Source organism: Urocitellus parryii, chromosome 10 (assembly GCF_045843805.1).
Source record: "Urocitellus parryii isolate mUroPar1 chromosome 10, mUroPar1.hap1, whole genome shotgun sequence".
Classification (NCBI taxonomy): Eukaryota; Metazoa; Chordata; class Mammalia; order Rodentia; family Sciuridae; genus Urocitellus; species Urocitellus parryii.
This window is the reverse complement of record NC_135540.1, coordinates 142,957,888-142,976,834: the sequence shown is the minus strand read 5'-3', so window position 1 is coordinate 142,976,834 and position 18,947 is coordinate 142,957,888. Positions and strand designations below refer to the sequence as shown.

Here is an 18,947-nt window from a genome sequence, read left to right as displayed (position 1 = left end):
CCCCATAGCTCGGGAAGCTGATGCAAGAAGATTGCTAGTTCAAAGCCAGTCTCAGCAATTTAATAAGACCCTAAGCAACTTTTCGAGAGCCTGTCTCTAAATAAGAAATAAAAAGGGCTCAGGATGTGGCTCATTCATCTCCTGTCATTTTGAGGAAGTGCTGGTTCTGAGAGCTCCTCTGGCCCGTGTGCAGCTTTGAGGCCCAGCCACAGAGCAGTGCAGGCTGGCCCTGAGTGGCTGCTGACTGGCTGGTGTCACTGTTGATATGTTCTCTTATTAGGCTGGTGAGCTTTTTGGAGGCAAAAGCAGAAGCCTTACACAGAGGGGCTCATCATTATACAGGGGTAAGCAGCTCGTTTTGTGAGACTGTCCTGCCTTCCAGGAACCTGTGCTGGCAGGGCCTCCGAATGGTGTGAAATTTCTCTGAATGCTTGATGAAGGTGTGACTGGTGTGAATTTAAGATAAATCATCTTGAGTTCTTGCCCACCCGCTTTCTAAATACCCAGATTTGGTCAAATACAGAGATTATGTTTATTTTTATTACCTCTAAAGCTTTTAAAACTGCAAGAACGAGTGCTCAATAATGTTGTCATCTATTTGCTTGGGGATGAAGACCCCCGGGTGCGACATGTTGCCGCAGCAGCATTAGTAAGGTATTTGCCAGTGCTTTATCTCTTCACTCTTGTAATTGAGGTGTAAATAGTAAGAGAATGGGAAGAGTGGGAAACTCAGAGGGATAAGGAAGTATTTTCAAGTCTCATAGCTTGTTTTAAACATTTCTCCTCTTAACTACAAAAGAAAAAAAAAAGATTCGGTAACCTGAGTCAAATGATAATTTAAAAAGACTAATCTTCTAATTTAAAAGTAATATATTTGCATTGTTAAAATTTTGGAACATAGAGAATAACACTAAGAAGGAAAAAAGTCACCTTCGGTTCAAATGGCCTCCTGGCAGTAGGCTGTGCCCTGTGCACCAGAGTTTCTGTTACTGACACGGCTCAGGCTTAGCCCTGGGAGGGGGCGGTTGGGGACCTTGGGTGAGTCTCACGTGCCTTCTGAGTATATCAGCCTTCCTTTCACGGTAGGCTTGTCCCAAAGCTGTTTTATAAATGTGACCAAGGACAGGCTGATCCAGTGGTGGCCGTGGCAAGAGATCAAAGCAGTGTTTACCTGAAACTCCTCATGCACGAGACGCAGCCTCCATCTCACTTCTCCGTCAGCACCATAACCAGGTAGGTACCTCTGTCCCCAGGCTTGTTGGCAGAGCAGGCCTCTCCTGGCACCCTCCTGGGGTGTCACCTGCAGGTGCTGACTTTCCTGAAGAAGATAGGTCAGGATGCTGGAGCAGGGCTGCCTTTGGAGACCTCCTGTCTCTTTTCAGGACGGGCATGCCGCCTCTGTGGCAAAGCCCTGCCAGTCACACAGTGGCGACTTCAACAGCTTGTCTCTTGTCATGAGTGCATCGCCTCCCTCATGCTGACTACTACATGTGTATGTTGTTCCCACGTGTGACCTGAAAGCTTGTTCATTGAATACTCTCACTTATTGATGTCCCCTCTGAAGAGAGTGTTACTCCTGTGACTCTTCAAGTGGGTGGGCTAGTACCAAGTGACCATGCTGTTTGGGGTGGCCCTGGTTCGGGAGTGAGGTGCTGCCTCTTGGCCTGTGTTGTGCAAGCCTGGGCCGTGTCCACCAGCCACAGAGACTCCCTCCCGCCTTCTAGGCGAGCACTGCAGGAGCATGTTGACGATGGCGTAGGTGTCTTCCGAAGACTGCAGAAGTGATTGTGCTGTGCCTTTAAGCTGTCTTTTAAGTGTTATTTTGAGTGTTGGTTTATATGATGCTCTCCTTTCTGTTGGAATTTTTTTTTTTTTTTTTTTTTTTAAGTTGACCAAGTGATTTCTTAGTTAAAATGATCACTTAGTGGAACTCAGCAAAATCTGAAGTCATTACTCCCAAGTAAATGTATTTTCTTGTGTAAAGACCACTTAAAAAAACAAACACAGAGCTTGTTTCTGGGCTGTCTTCTGTCTCCTTTTTAGAGAGTGTCCTTTTTTAACCTCAGAGCACGCGTTTTCCTGTCTCTGAAAAGACTCAGTGTAAATATTCCTTGAAGACAAATGGAAGTAGTATGAGACTTTGATTTTGAAGAAATTGGCAATCTTGGGCTGGGGATGTGGCTCAAGCGGTAGCGCGCTCGCCTGGCATGCGTGCCGCCTGGGTTCGATCCTCAGCACCACATACAAACAAAGATGTTGTGTCCGCCAATAACTAAAAGAAATAACTATTAAAAAAAATTCTCTCTCTCTCTCTCTCCCCTCTCTTTAAAAAAAAAAATTAAAAAAAAAAAAACAAAAAAACAAATGCAGACTAACCATACACTTAAAAAAAAAGAGAAAAAAAAAAGAAATTGGCAATCTTAGAGTAAATGGCTATTTTTATTTATTTATTTATTGTTTAATTGATTTTTTAAAAATACACGACAGCGGAATACATTACAATTCTTATTACCCATATAGAGCACAATTTTTCATCTTTGTATGTAAAGAATGTTCACACCAATTCATGTCTTTATACATGTACTTTTTTTTTGCATTACAATTCTTATTACGCATATATACCACAATTTTATATCTCTGTTTGTATATAAAGTAGGTTGACAAATTGGGTCTTCATACATGTACTTTGGATAATGATGTCCATCACATTCCACCGTCCTTGCTAATCCCCTGCCCTGTCCTTTTCCCTCCCACCCCTCTTCCCTATCTAGAATCCATCTATTCCTCCCATGCTCCTTCTCCCTACCCCACTATGAGTCAACCTCCTTATATCAGAGAAAACAATCGGCATTTGTTTTTTTGGGATTGGCTAACTTTACTTAGCATTATCTTCTCCAATGCCATCCATTTATCTGCAAATGCCATGATTTTATTCTCCTTTATTGCTGAGTAAAATTCTGAGTAAAGGCTTTTTTTAAGTGCTATTTCAGAACAAGAATACAAGAGGGCAACAGAGATGGGTCTAACATGGCAGTAAAATGGTCACCAGCTACTGCTTTGAAAAGTCATGCAGTTGTAGACAGGAGCTCTCCTCTGGGCACCCAGCTGTGCTCATCTGTGTCTGTGTGGCAGACAGGTTACCAGCACACCCAACCGCCTGCTCTGTTCGAATCTCTGATTCTCAGTTTCCTTGTTGAATGTTGTGTGGAAAAGGTTGTGAGGGACATGAAAGTGAATCTTAGGTGATTCCTGTGTGGGCTTCATTTAAACCATTGGGAAAGCAGAGTTTGCAGGGCAGAAATGGACAGATGGCACAGATGGAACATGGAGACAGTGCCTGAGGGGCCCAGTAGTGTAGAAGGGGATCTCTTCCATGTTGGGCTCAGGGTTGCTTTGGGTACCTCCAGCAGGAGGGATGCTGGATGGTAGGTGAGTTGTGAGGAGCGCAAGCCCTGGTACCACTAAAGGTGCCTGGAGGGTACGGACGGGTGCTCAGCCTTTCTTTCCATATATGACCAGATTTATTTCTAGTCTTTCCTTAACTTTAAAGTTGAGTCTTTTAAAGTTTTTTCTTCTTCCAGACTGTATTTTCATTTATTTCTCACAGTGTTAGGGATTGAACCCACATCCTTGCACATGCCAGGAATGTGCTCTACCACCTGAGCTTTACTCTCAGCTTAAGTATCTGATCTTACCAAAGATAAGACATTTGACCTTGAAAAATACCATACGCTTTAATGATGGATCTCAAATCTCTCTTTTTTTCTTTATAGACTCTATAGAGGCTATAGCTTATTTCCAAACATAACAGACGTCACTCTGGAAGGAAACCTCTCGAGAGTGATTGCTGCAGTGTCTCATGAGCTCATCACCTCAACCACACGGGCGCTCACAGTGAGTCTCTTTTTCAGATGGGTCTAAGGAATTATTTCCAGCGTGTCTTGTGATCAGTTGTGGTCATAGTGGTGAGGCTCTGGGTCAGACCTTCAGCATCTATGGAGCCTTCTTAGGGACTGTGCTTTGTCACTGGAATCTTGGCTTGTTCCAACAGGAATGGTGAAGAGCTCTTTGTTTCTGATTGTTGAAGTAATACATGCTCAGTTTAAAAAAAAATAATAATAATCAGCTAATTTAGGAAGACACAAAAATGAAATTAAAACTCACTAGAATCTGAATTGATAATGTGATGATGTATTAGAAGGTTACCATATCTCCAATAAAATTAACTTAATGATTATATATAGTAAGGGGAAAAATCAGAAATGCCAACACAGATATTTTGTATAGTTAACTATATCTTTATTTATGATGCTAAAATTGAAAAAGATCTCTAATATCCAAAAATCCAGGAATGATCAAATTTTTATTATGATTTAATTCTTAACATTATGCTTTGGAGAAATTTTAACAGTGTGTAGAGATAAAAATCTGGATTATAATGTTGAATGAGAAAGATAGACTACAAAACTGTGTGTGTGGGTATGTTTGGTTGGGTTAGAAGTAAGAAAAATACTATTCATGAATATACACTTCTCAGGTACTCAGAAAGTGACTAACAAAAGTTGCCAAAATGAGGTTTTCAGACTGTGGGTGATTTTTACTTTCTTCTTTATGGTTTTCAAGGAGTCCCAAATTTTCTAATATGAGCAAGTATGACTTTTATAATAAAAAAGAACAATTTGGGGCTTGGGCTGTGGCTCAGCAGTAGAGTGCTTGCCTAGCATACATGAGGTGCTGGGTTCGAGTTTCAGCACCACATAAAAATAAATAAATAAAATAAACATTAAAAAAACTTATTAAAAAAAAGAACACTTATACAAACGTAATGTTAATTTTCTGATTGGTAGGATAAACCTTTTTGTTTATGTGATAAAAATACTTGGATATTACAGAAAGCTCAGACAACGGATTCCTCTGTCTTGCTAAGTAAATAATTGCTTTTGAAACCTAGATGTGTTAAAGGGATCATACACTTGATATGTTTTGTTGTGGCCTCTGTGTAGCAAGCACTGTTCTAGGCTTGGGATGCAAAAACCTCATGCTGATTTCTGCAGTCTGGTGGGAGAGATTGACTGAAGTCAACTGGCTTCAACTGAAGTCAACTGAAGTCAACCTTCCCCTGTAGCTCCAGGCCTGCACTGACCACCTCTGGCCCCCCTTCCCTGGGAAATGGTCTGCCCGTAGTAAGACTCCTATTTTAGTGGTCTAGCCGTATGTCTTTTTAAAGTCTGAATTTGCACCCCTGCCTCCCGCCCCTTAAACAGCCTGATGGTTATCACAGACTCAGTGTTCTCCCAGTGGTTGGTAATCTTTATGCAGGGCAAGCCCTCTAGGTGGTTGAGTGTAACATTCTCACTCCTATCTTCTGTAGTTTGGCTGCTGTGAAGCTTTGAGTCTTCTTTCCACGGCCTATCCGGCTTGCATCTGGAGTTCAGGGTGGCATTGTGGGTATGTATTCCCTGTGTATAGTTATTTCAACTACATGCTACAGCTGTAGTTACTGGGACACTTTTTTTCTTTCTCTTAATGTTTTTGTTAAGTTGGCTTTTTTGAAATGTATCTGAGAGAATACTTGTTTTTGCCCTATTATGAAAACTAGTGAGAGGAGCTGTTGGAAAATACTGAACTAGTGGTCATTCTAATGAATGCCAAATGTTCTTAGACATCCTAGGCATTCAAGAGTGTGATTTCTGGGTTCATTTAAGGGAATTTTCATATTTAGGCAAGAGACTCTCCACTTCCCAGAGTATAATCAGTTATCTTCTTAGTGTGCATGAGACCCTGGGTTCAATATCCAGCACCAAAAAAGAAAAGGACTAAAACTTGGGATAAAAGAAAAAGTGATAGTAGTGTGGATAGTTTAACAGTAAATTTTCAGTGCAAAAACAAATGCAAATTTGCAAATATCTGTTTTATTCTTAAAAATAGCTAAGAAGGGGCTAGGGTTGTGGCTCAGTGGTAGAGTGTGCACCTTGCACATATGAGGCACTGGGTTTGATCCTCAGCACCACATAAGAATAAATAAAGGTACTATGTCCATCTACAACTAAAAATATATATATATTAAAAAAATAGCTAAGAAACTAAACAGCTGACAAGCCTTTTTTAATTGGTTTGATTCTTCCCAAAATTACTCTGTGTAATAAAAGTCAAGGCTGGGTACAATGATGCATGCCTATAATCCTAACAACTCAGGAGACTGAGGCAGGGGGATGGCAAATTTGAGGCCACGTTGATCGCAAGTTATGAGACCCTATCTCAAAATAAAGTGGCTGGGTGTAGCTCAGTGGTAAAGCGCCCTGGATTCAAGCCCTGGTACCCCCCAACCCTCACAGGTAGCGCATGAAGTTGTGCTGAGTTGTGAGGTATACTTTGGAACTGTGGGGCTTACCTTAACAACTTTCATTTAAAAGTCCTTTCCCTCCATATATGGCCTGCCAGCAAGTGCGCAGTAGTGCTGGGTCTCCTGCTGCACTAGGGAGTGGGCTCCATGTGTTCCTAGGACTGAGAGAGACTGTGGGGACTCCTATCACTTTGGAAGTGATGCAGACTTCTTGTCTGTCACATATGGCCAGCTAACATTTGCTTTAAGTGGGTCACATTCTTGTGACGACTCGACTTTCATGGGAAGAAGGGAACTAGTGACTGAGCAGCTACGGTTTCTGATCAGAAGTGCAGCACTAGACTTGACTTCCTAGCACCTTTGGCATAGGAGTAAAATGTGCTAATTCAAATGCTGAAAAAAAAACTGAAGTGACTTTCTGAGCTGGTTTAGCGTGTTGTGCAGTGCCTTCCTCCTGGAGTGCGAGGCCCTTGCCTGAGCCAATGCCCTTATTTGGCCTTGTCTGTGTCTTGCTTGCAGGGTGCCCCCACTGAGTGCCTCTGAGGAGTCCAGGAAGAGCTGCACTGTGGGGATGGCCACCATGATGCTTACCCTGCTCTCCTCAGCTTGGTTCCCCCTGGATCTCTCAGCCCATCAAGATGCTTTGGTTTTGGCCGGAAACTTGCTTGCAGGTACTGATTCCAAATTGGAAGAGATACTCTGGGACTTTAGCTTCTGATTTCCTTATGAGGAGTACCACTGGTGGAAAACACATAAGGGAAGAAAAAAAATCTTGTGAATCATTGACAGGCATATCTTGTCACAACTTTAGGTGTTGCTGTATGAATGTGTTTATAAGCAGCCATTCTGTGCTGGGTATTTTAAGGTATCCTTTTCTCAGTTCAGCCCCTTGGCTGGCTGTGGTAAACTCATCTTGAGTTTCATTTTAGTGGGTTCCAGTACCAGGCACTGTTGTAAGCCTGAGGGCCATAAGAAGGTATGGTGTATGGGTGCCATTCTCAAGTTGGTTAGACTAGAAGGGATTTATGCACACAAGCCAGGGGCAGCACCAAGTGGCTGTAAGTAGCTTCTTTGTGCAGATTTATGGGCTGGCAGAAAAGGGCACACCAGATGGGATCTGGCACATGCAGAGGCATGGAGATGCGACATTGGGGGGATAGATAAGTTACTGTAGATGGTCATGTGAGGAAATGAGAGAGGAAAATGTGGCCAGTGAGGAGGGCAGAGTCCACTAAAACTGGATTGGGGAGGGGTTGTTCTCTTGGCTTTGGGAAGCCATTGACCGGTTTCATGAAAGGGACTAAGAGTCCAGGTCTTGGATTGCCGCAGTCTGGCTGGGCACAAATCACGAGCCACTAAAGCAGGAACAAATTTTATTTTTTCTACTGCAAGAAAAAACCTCACACACGCTCCTGGGGAATCCTCCCGAAAAGCCACGAGGCTCCTCCAGGAACCCCCAGCCGGAAAAATCTCCCCGGGAAAACCCTCCTCCTGCCCTTCGCCAACCAATGGGAACTCCCGGGGAATCCCCGTGAGAACTAAAAATAGCGCGAGAACTCAAAATTAGCGCGAGAACTCAAAAGTAGCGGCAGAGGCGGATATTAACGCCTTGCCTGTCAATCAATACTGTTGGCAAAATGCCAGGGGCCATACAGACTCGGCTGTGGCTCTCAGCATTGGATTAGGAAGGCTGTTCCACTGGCTGAGTAAGTGCTACAGGAAGAGGCGGGGAACTCGGTTACAAGGTGGATGTTGAACTTCAGGCCAGAGACAGTCCAAATAGATAATGTCTTTGGGATTGGAGGGGGAGACTGAGAGGGTGAAGGAGGCAGAATCACAAGGCCTTGGTCTCCAACTGAACCTTTGTTGTGAGGATGTGGAAATTGGAAATGTAGATTTTGGGGGGCATGTCACTTGCATGTTGAATTTGAGGAGTCCATTGAACATCAGGTACAGAAGTCCAGCAGAGTCTCAGCATAGCTGGGTCTAATGACATATGTCCCCCAAGCAATTTTCTCATATCGTGGAGGTTGGAAGTAACATGTGCACCTGTGTCACAGCCAGCGCCCCCAAATCTCTGAGAAGTTCATGGACCTCCGAAGAAGAAGCCAACCCAGCAGCCACCAGACAGGAGGAAGTCTGGCCTGCTCTGGGGGACCGGACCCTGGTGCCCATGGTGGAGCATCTTTTCTCTCACCTGCTGAAGGTGATCAATATCTGTGCCCATGTGTTGGATGATGTGGCTCCTGGGCCAGCAATCAAGGTAACTTCTTCCTCAGGACGGCTGGTGTACTCCAGTTCTCATGGCTGTGGGTCTCTAGGCCACCTTTCTTTAGAAGTCTGTTCCTTATTCTCTTTTGCTCTAAGTAAACAAAATTGGTCCCATCCTGCCAGTACATTCAGCATCAGAACAAGGGCTCTGCTCCTCCCCATCAGCCCCTGTGGTCCCGTGGAGAAGCCTGCCCCTGCCTAGGCTCTTGGTGTGTCTTGATTCTTTTCATCCTTAAGCCTCTCATATAGCTTCATGCTTGCCTGTCTATAGCTCTGTCTCCTATCCCCACAAGCTCTTCTTCTTTGGTCCTGTGTGTCTGGACTCTGCCCCCTCTTCAGCCATCCCTTCTTTAATCCTTTCTGTTCTGATTTCTTTCACCATTCTCTGGAACATTCTTCCTGCCAGGGTCATGTCTTTAAATCTCTAGGGCACTTCCCTAGCCCTGTCTCTTCTCCCCTCTGTGGACTCAGAGACCCCCTTCCCCATCTAAGCCTTCTCTCTAGTCTGCTCCCTAGTGGCTTCAGATTTCCTCCATCCCTCCCTAAAACTGTGGTCCAGTGTTTGTTGCCCACCTTTAAGTTTTTCTCCTAGGGCTGGTGCACATGTGCTCTCCCTGGACACGCACCGGAGCTGTCACAACTCTTCCCCTCTGCTCACAGACATCTTTGAGCTTAAAAAAAATTTTAACAAGCTGGAAACTCAGCCCCTAAGTCACACTAGACACATTCTGAGGGCTCAAGAGTCACACGTGGTTAAGTGGATAATATCCTGGCTGATCCAGACATGGAACATTCCCACTGTGGCAACAAGTCCCCTTGGACAGTGCTTTATGCCTGTTCCTGACACAGTCACAGAGTGCCCCCATTTCCTTCTTTTGGAGGGGATGGGCCTGGGGGCTCTAACAGCCTCAGGCCCTCCTGACTCCCTGAGGGACCTGTCCATCTCCAGCCCATTTGCCATGCACCTGTGAGGACGTTCTGGGCTGTACCTACTATGGTTGTGGTGTGGGACAGGGTACGTACAGTGGCTAGGCTCTGTAAAAATGTGTTCAGAGAGCACAGTGAATTGCATGGGTTAGTGCTTTTCAACACACAGTAAAACCACATATTGTAGTCTTCGATTTTCTGTATTTGCCACTTGGGTCTTGTTTTTGTTTTCTACTTTAGGCAGCCTTGCCTTCTCTAACAAATCCCCCTTCTCTAAGTCCCATTCGACGAAAGGGAAAGGAGAAGGAACCAGGAGAACAAGCATCTGCTCCGCTGAGTCCCAAGAAAAGCAGTGAGTCCAGTGCAGGTAGGAAACTGCGGGGAAGATCGGGCTGCTGTGTGTAGTGCAGCACGTGAGCTCATGCTGCCTTCGGAGTCGAGAGCCCAGCTTGGCCCTTGGTGCTTTATGGAAATCAAGTAATGGGAGTAGAGTCAGAGAAGCCTTCCCTGGAAGTGACTTCAGGTTGTACACACCAGTTACTGTATATCTACAGACCACCTTTGGTCTTAAGGGTCTCTAAGCATCTTGCTGAAGCACATTCACTACACCTGCAGGCAGCTGGCCAGGGCACAGGGCCTGCTCTCCTGTGTGTCCTCCCTTCTGCCCTCTCTTTAAGGAAAGGGGTGCTCTGCAGATGAGGACTCCTGATTTTCAGTGAGGGAGATAGCGTGAATGGCTGAGAATAGGGATGGGGAGACTGATTCTGCTATAGCAGGAATTCTGAAGCCAGAAATGGAACGTTCGAGTTTGGAAGCACTTAAGAGAGGCAGTGGGGAAAAAGTCATCTGAGTTGGAGGAACACAAAAAATTCACAGGTGTTAGAGGGGCTTCTACAGATGAGGAAATGTCAGAACAGAAGCCCTGGAAGTTTGATGTGACTATACGTACTGAATTCCAACTGCCCTCGCTGCTCTTACTGGGGACCTTGTCAGGGATAAGGGAAGGCAGAGCAGGAGGTATCTGTTGTCTCTGCACCCAGCTCCAGCCACATGCTTTCCACCCGCCGCTGTGTTCTGGGAGTGGTCTTGTGATACGCACATACACACAGGAGTGGCTGATTCACATGTGCATTTATTACTTCATGTACTTACCTTGTTTTGTGGAGCATTTTCGGTTACACAATAGCATTGTTACTAACTGTAGTAACTGTATTGTTCAGTAGTAGGTCTCTTGAACTTATTCCTCTATCTAAAATGAAATTTATATCCTTTGATCAACATACTAAGGCTTCTAAAAAGATGCCCCCCCTTTTTTTTGGCCTTCTCTTTTTTGTTCCATATTTTTAATTGTGCATTATAGTTGTACATAATGGTGAGATTTGTTGTTACTTATTTGTATATGCACACAAAAAGATGCTCTTTTCTAAGGATTGACTCAAGTACACCAGAAAGATAGACTTTTTTAAAAGCTGCGGACTGCACATGTACACAACTATCAGCATGTAGTCATCTTGCTGATGAATTAAATGAATCAAGCACTCCATGTCAGAAGTCCTTAAAACTGTAGTAGAGACAGTTGTATATGGCGCTTGACCCTTTAACATTAAGCATTAGTTTAATGATAATGTTTGTGCTCTTTATAGTTTTCAAAACATGTTAGCCTGTTTGATTGCATAAGGGGCTGATGACTGAGTTGCCTGGGGTTAGCTCTGTGTTCTCCAAGGAGCCTTATAGGTGGGAGGGCCCTGGATAGGCAGCAGCTGTGCAGCTGGCAGACCCATGCCTTACAAAGCAGGCAGCAGCAGCAGCAGCATAACATCAGTATCGCTCCTATTATTATTTTATGTTGTTTTTTTAGGTCTCAGGTTCTGCTTCTGTGTACTAGTCAGTTTCTCCTTATATCTTATTAACCAAAAAGTTCAAGGAAAGTTTTGAGTTTGTTTCTACTAGAATGCATTTAAAAGTCTTTATTGTCAGTTGGTATTTTCCTTTTGGTCTGAATGTTTATTTTATGTTATTTTAGCCTCACGACAATCCGACACCTCAGGGCCTGTCACAGCAAGTAAATCCTCCTCCTTGGGGAGTTTCTACCATCTCCCTTCGTACCTCAAATTGCACGACGTCCTGAAAGCTACACATGCCAACTACAAGGTGTGGGCCTCTGTTGCTTGCTCAAATATGCATGCACCTGTGCATGTTTCTGGTGACTGTTCACGATCGTATTGTGGTTTATAATAGCTTGGTAGCTTTATAAATATTTTGTGGTTTCACATTAGCAAAATGATCTTTCCTGGTTTGAGGCTGTTGCACCTGGGCTTTTCTAGACCTCCCCACACATTCAGATATACCAGGAGGATTCCTGGACTCAGCATGCAGGTGTACTCATAGCATAGGCTCGGCACAGTGGGGTCTTGAGGACACACAACCGGGTTACAGGGCAAGTGGCCCTGACAGAGTGTAGAGGGATCCCTATGCAGGCTTCCTGTGCCCTGTCCCTCTGTGAGGCTCACTTGAAAGTGCAGCATTGTTCTGTCTGCCTAATGTGAAGCAGAGCTCCAAACAGAAGAAAAGCACCTGGTTTGTGTTGAGCAAAATCCAGGTGTTTCAGATGATCAGTAGGCCATGCATACAGCTAGGAGACGTCACCAACTCTCCTCTCCTTGGCTCCTCCTGCAGCTCAAGGCACCTTCTCCCCTGTTCTGCATAGCTTGCCTGTCGTGCCCCCATCCCACCCCACCCTCTTTCTCAGCCCTGGTTCCTTTCCTTGATTTCTGTGTTCTCCACAAGACCGCTGTTCCTCTGAACTCCTGGGGCTGCCACCTTCAGCCCTGTTCTGCTCAGAGGCTAGCTAGGTCTACTTGAGGGCTTGCTCCCTCCAGGTTCCTAGGCCCTTCCCTTTCCCCTTTCCACTTCTGGAGAGGAAGCATCGCTGTGCCAAGTAGAGGGGACTTTCCTCCCTGAGCTCTTATCCTCATGTGACATCACCCCATTCCTCTTGTCCTCAGTGGTCTCATTGCTGGATGTCCCTTTCTTTCCCTGGCCTGTTGAAAGCCACTCAGGCTATCCCAGCAAGCATAGAAGGTAGATCCACTCTGTTTTCACTCTGAGTCTGTCTCCTGCCTCCTTCCTCTGCCTTTGCCCATCTTGGGTGGTTAGTTTTAATATCACTTGGCACATTCTATTCTATCAATGTTTTTGCTAGTGTTTATTTTCATACGCAGGCCCCCTCACACCCTTGTTTTTTTATACATTATGTTTTTGGTCGTGACCCATCCTCTGAGTTTATAAAATAAGGAAATTACTGTGTAATTTAATTAAGCACAATGTTTTAGAAACTTAATTTACTCCAACACTGATTTAATATTTTGTGGTAGCCAAACTGAATAACTATATTTGAAATGGTTTCTGCCAGGGATCCCAATGAATATGGCATAGGTCTTTTATACTTTATATTTCTTGATATGTATATATCAGATACTAGTTATGAGGGGCACTTAACAGTTTTTTTCTCTTTACGACATAAGGTCAAAAATTTTGCTTTCAGTAGTGTCAGCATAACTGGGAGAATAACAGTGTTTATGAGCTATTTGAAAGAGTAATTTCCTACCAAGGTTTTTGCCCAGTGCCAAAAGCAGTAAGCACCTAGGTATCCTTGATTGGGAGTGTGAAGAACTGCATGCCAGGAACATCTCATGCAGAGGGCATTTGTGTCACTCTTACAGATAATCAGATTGCAGTCATGCCAGTAACCCTGTGCTCTCTCCTTCTGCCTTACCAAGGTCACCTTGGATCTTCAGAACAGCACTGAGAAGTTTGGGGGGTTTCTGCGCTCAGCCCTGGATGTTCTTTCTCAGATTCTAGAGCTGGCGACACTGCAGGACATTGGGAAGGTCTGTGTCTCCTTTTTTCTCCTTGAGCTGTGGCTGGTACACCTGGTGTGTGCCCGTGGGCTGGGGCTTCTCAGGAAGAGGTCCAGTACTCCAGGCATGTCTAGGAAGCAGCAGCAGCAGTGTGGAAGGACCTTTCCCTAACTCCACATCCTCATGTCAGGCTCCTGGTCCCTCTGCTGTCCCAGATAGGACGTGCGGAGGATTTATGTTTGTTTTCCGCATGTTAGTTTGGTGCTGTATAATGGTTCAGACCCAGTTTATTCTAGAAAATTTAGCTTAAAAACGTGCTGATAAAATCCTTTATTTTCTGGGGCTGGGGCTGGGGCTCATCGGTAGCACACTTGCCTAGCATGTGTGAAGCACTGGGTTCTATTCTCAGCACCACATATAAGTTTAAAAGAAAATAAAGGTCTATCAATAACTTAAAAATTAAAAAAAAAAATCCTTTCTTATTTGGCCAGGTGGAAAAGGACAAGAACAGACTCAAGATAGTGTGTGACTGGTTTTCTGTACCTTAGGAAGAAGCAGAGCTGGGGGACACGTGTTCTTTGGGTTGGTTTTATTTTGTTTGTTTGTTCTCATTTTGATTCTGGGGATTGAACCCGGGGGCACTTAACCCCTGACCACATCCCCAGCCCTTTTCATTTTTATTTTGAGAAGGGGTCTCACTAAGTTGCTGAGGTTGTCCTTGAAATTGGGATCCTTCTGCTTTAGCCCCCCAAATTGCTGGGATCTCAGGCCTTCACTATGTGCTCAGTGTTCATGTTCTTTGGTTTCAAGTGCAATAATCCCCCTCCCTACATACGACCACTTTATAATGAAAATGCTCAAGCATGTGGGAAAGTTATAAGGGTTCTGTGGTGAATACTTGAGTCATGGACCCAGAGTCTGTAGTTTTTGAACTTCTCTGGATCTGCTTCTTTGTATGTAGCAATCGTCCATAGAAACGTCATAGTGAATTCATGAAATGCTGCATTATCCCAAGATTCAAAGGTAAATAATTATCAGTTCACATTTTAATCAAGAGCGACATGAGTTGATCTTTATATTCCTAAAGTCAGGGCTACTGTTCTGCATGTGTGGTAAAGGTGTATATAGAAACTTCTGTTCTGAAAATCATTGTGTTTGGGACAAGAAGAACTGGAGAATTCAGCATCTTTTCCCTGTGTCTTTCATATGAAGGTTTCCTGTTTTTGTACATTTATCTTCCTTGCTGTTCCACAGAGGCCTCTATTATCTCCAGTTACAGCTTCTCCTAGGTGTTTGTACTTGGAGGTCCATTCTGCAGGCTGCAGTTTCCCTCCCTAGGCTTTCTAGTGAGGTAGGTGCAGAAGGAGCCTCTGAAGGTGGTTCTTGGTACTGGGCCTCACTGTTGTGAGGTTTCCTCTTCACTGACGTGTGATCTGGACAGGGTTTGAAATCCATTCCTGCTGCACTATAATCCTGGGTTAGTTGCAAAGATACCTACGCTTGAGGCACCTGGTCAGCTTGAGATATGCAATGGCAGCCTAGGTTGTGACTGCTGAGGGAGAGGCAGCTGGAGCTTCCGCTGTGTGTGCCTGGGCCTGCGCTGACTGCCTGAGGGCAGGCGGCGCTCAGGGTAGCAGACCCCTGAGCAAGGCTTCAGATTTCTGTGAGCTTGGCTTGTTATTAGAAGGCAAAGAGAGATTTTAGAGTAAACACAGGGTTGTTTCATTTTGTTTTTCTAAATACCAACACTGGGAATGGAAAAAGTAATAGTAATTCCATGTCATTGACAAGTAACTTTTATTTTTCTTTCATCTTGACCTTGTTTATTCTGTCCTCCTCTTTATACGTGATTGAAATTTAATGTGTGGTGGGTGCTTTGCATTATATATAATGCCCGTTTTCTCATATAACTTCATATTGCTCTATGTCTTGTTTTCTGTCTTTAAAGTCTGTACTACTTCCCAGCGTTTGATTGTCATGTGCCTTGATGTAAGAAACAGCACAACTTGTGTTTTTTTGTGGCTGGGTTTGTTAAGCTTCTTGGGTTTGGGTTTTATAGTTTTCTAAGTTTGCAAAATTGGGAGCTATTATTTCTTCCAATATTGTTTTTGGACCACTACCCTCCCCCCATGACATTCTAATTACCTGCACATCTGGTTGCTTAAAGTTGTCCCTAGCTTACTGATGCTCCTTTCAGTTTTTCAGTTTTTAAACCTCTGTTCTTTATTTTGTGTAGTTTCTACTGTACCTTTGATTTCTTCTAGCTTTTCTTCTATGATGTTTAATTTGCTTTAAATCCTGTTAAGTGTATGTTTCATCGTTAACTTTGTGGATTTTTTATCTCTAGAAGTTTGACTTGTGTCTCCCTATTTCTCTTTTGACTACTAAACATTTTGAATACAGTTGTAATAGTTTAATGTGCTTTGCTAATTCTCAAATCTTGTTTGTTATGGGTTGGTTTTGGTTGATTGAGTACTTTCCATTATAGACTGGCCTTTCCTGCCCTTTGCACGCCTGCTGATCTTTGACTAGTTGCCCGATATTGTGAATTTTACTGTTGGCGTGGGGTCTTTTTGTTTTCCCATAAGTCCTGTGAGGTTTGTTCTGGGCTTCAGTTACATAGCATGGAAACGGTTGTCTCTGTTTCCAATCCAGTGCAAACTGGATTGGTCAGATGTTTTGGAGCTGTGCTTAATCTGCGCACTGATTATTCCCCTCTACCAGGAGAGGCTAGACTTCCTGAGTGCTCCATAAAGGATGCGTTTTACCATCAGGCTAGTGAAAAGAGTGACCATTCCTGGTCCTTTGTGAGCCCTGACACTGTCTCTACTCCTGATGATTCTTTCTCAGACCTGCACTTGGGTAGTATCTTCACAAACAGGCACCAAGTGCTGGAGTCCTTCCTGTCGCCCTCCAGCCCCTGAGCTCCCCTGCTGAGCGCTGGAGTCCTTGGTACCTCTCCCAGACCTCCAGAATCTGTCTGTATTGCTCTCTTCCTAGTACTCTGTGTTGTGGGTCATAGGGGACTTGGGTGTCCTTGGACTCTGGGTTTTGCCTTGTTTTGATTTTTCTGGGCTTGGCTTTGTCCATCTTCCTCGTGGATGACCTGGGAATTCTCAAGGCAATGATCTGGGGCAACTGCAGGCTCACCTTGTTTGCCCCTTGACTCAGCCTTGCTGCCCTTCACGGCCTGATGTCCGTGTCTTGAAAACTGCAGCTCTAAATCTTTGATCTGGACTTTATTTTTCAAAGTTGTTTGTCTCAGGTAGGAATATGAGTCTACTTCCTCTCACCTTGTTCTGGCCAGAAAGGGGATATCTCTCTGTATTACATTAGATGTTAATGTCTGCAACAGGGTGCTGGTTCCTGTCACTCTGGAATTCTCAGGCCGGAAACAGCACCCATTCTCACTGTTTGCAGTGCCTGCTTCAGTTTCTTATGCCCACTAATCATTCCATACATATTTGCTAAGAAGGTTCTTGAGGAAAAATTGCAACCCAAAAGCCTCTAGTTGTAATTCTTTCTGTTAGTGTTTATGAGATCCACTATGAGGCAGGAAAAATAAAAAGGGGCATATAACAGGTTCAATCCTGGAAAGTATAACCTTGAACATGAGCATATCAGAATTTCTGAAAATACCTGACTTGTGTATTAGATACTAGCAGCACTCTGTTCCTTATATATATCTTTATTTTATTTATTTATTTTTATGTGGTGCTGAGGATCAAACCCAGTGCCTCACAGGTACGAGATGAGTGCTCTACTGCTGAGCCACAACCCCAGCCCACTCTGTTGCTTCTTAATACAGAAAGTTCTGTCTCACAAATGCAGAGAGGCACTCCCGCCTGCTTGGTGCTGATTGACAGCAGCTGACAGGAATTGTGGCTCGAGGCTGATCGGGCAGCCAGGAAGCATGCTATTAGAACTGCAAGTCTGGATCCATGGTGTTCTTAGAGTCATTCTCCTCCGCCCTCTTGATTCTTCAGGAGGATTAGTACCTTAGGCCTCATTTTTGATGGTAGAGTAGCTTGTGAGAAGGATGACAGCACTCTGTTCCTTATTTATATATATATATATATACTTTTTTTTTTTTAATCAGTCATTTTAGTTATTTTGGTCAATTGCCATGAGATACTTTGAGATCTTATTTGTAGTAAATCACGTAGCAGTGTGCTCCAAGGTGCTATGCTCAACCAAATACATCCAGGTGCTCTGCAGATTTAGGGCTTCAACTCCTTTGCACTCTTCTGAATTCCGACCCTGGATGCAGAGTGGACAGCAAATACTCCATGTCTGTTCATTGAACACAGATGAATGGATGGATATATAAGTGTGTGAAAGAATGATTTTCATGTTTCTATTTCAGGACTTTTGACTGTTCAAGGTGATAAACTGAAAACGTCCCACTGATTTTCCTCTTGTGTTGACACAATTTAAATGGCAGCTGTGTGTGTCTTTGGTTTCTGTCTGCAAGTCACTTATTCTTTACCTGCTCTTTCCAGTGTGTGGAAGAGATCCTTGGATACCTGAAGTCCTGCTTTAGCCGAGAACCCACAATGGCAACTGTTTGTGTTCAGCAGGTGAGAGTGTCATTTCCTGCCTTTCTCAGTGGCCCTTCAGGCCCTGTGACCAAATACTACTTCTTCCTTAGAAGCTGGTGCTGGTGGCATGATCAGCAGGAAGGGCTGGGTGGTCTGAGCTGTCACTCTTTTGCTTGCTTATGGTGGGCCAGGAGGGCATCCTCCTCCCTCCTTAGGAAGATGTGAATCACTGTGTGGAATGGAGGACTTTGAGCTGTGCTGGATCCCTTGCTGTCTTACACTTGCCTTTGTCCCTGTGGGTTTCTGTTCAGAATGCCCAGTCTCGGAGCACAGGGAATTCCCAATGCTTAGGTGCCGGCAGCACTGCTCGGCGGTGGTCTCCCAAGGTACTGCATTTCAGAGTTTTTGTTGGATTTGCTGCTTTCGAGGAAGAGTTTTAACGTGTTGCTCATTCTGGATTATGTCAAGTGTCAATGCTTCATTTTTTTCACTCCAGCTGCTGAAGACTCTCTTTGGAACAAACCTAGCTTCCCAATTTGATGGCTTCTCCTCTAACCCCAGCAAATCTCAAGGCCGAGCACAGCGTCTTGGCTCCTCCAGCATGAGGCCAGGCTTGTATCATTACTGCTTCATGGCCCCCTACACCCACTTCACGCAGGCCTTGGCAGACGCCAGCCTGAGGAACATGGTGCAGGCAGAGCAGGAGCATGACACCTCAGGGTAAGTCCTGGTGGGAATCTGTCAGTCACTAGTAGAAACACAAAAGATAAGCAAGGAATACTTGTGAATAGGCATTTAAAAATAAAAGTAAGTAAGCCAGTGTCTCCTCACTTTTCACTGTGTTCCAAAAAGTCTAGAAAGTATGTCGATGCACAGATGAGTCATCTTTCTCTGCAAAGCAGCGCCTGGCCTAGCCCAAGGCTGGGAAGCAGGAGCCTGAGCAGGTGTCTGGGAAGCACCAGCTCTGCATTCCAGTGGTGCTCAGACCAGATTGGGACATACCTT

General features: G+C 44.4%; 1 protein-coding gene across 1 annotated transcript in view; it reads left to right on the top strand.

The window, feature by feature from the left end:
- Positions 1-18,947, top strand: part of Htt (huntingtin) — a 136,566-nt gene that overhangs the window by 57,194 nt on the left and 60,425 nt on the right. Inside the window, exons 20-31 of the mRNA XM_026395204.2 lie at positions 281-344; positions 554-654; positions 1,087-1,233; positions 3,774-3,894; positions 5,372-5,448; positions 6,863-7,014; positions 8,404-8,606; positions 9,782-9,908; positions 11,565-11,692; positions 13,321-13,431; positions 17,904-17,981; positions 18,439-18,662. Coding sequence (XP_026250989.2) covers positions 281-344; positions 554-654; positions 1,087-1,233; positions 3,774-3,894; positions 5,372-5,448; positions 6,863-7,014; positions 8,404-8,606; positions 9,782-9,908; positions 11,565-11,692; positions 13,321-13,431; positions 17,904-17,981; positions 18,439-18,662 — 1,533 coding nt within the window. The remainder of the gene's footprint in view (positions 1-280; positions 345-553; positions 655-1,086; positions 1,234-3,773; positions 3,895-5,371; positions 5,449-6,862; positions 7,015-8,403; positions 8,607-9,781; positions 9,909-11,564; positions 11,693-13,320; positions 13,432-17,903; positions 17,982-18,438; positions 18,663-18,947) is intronic.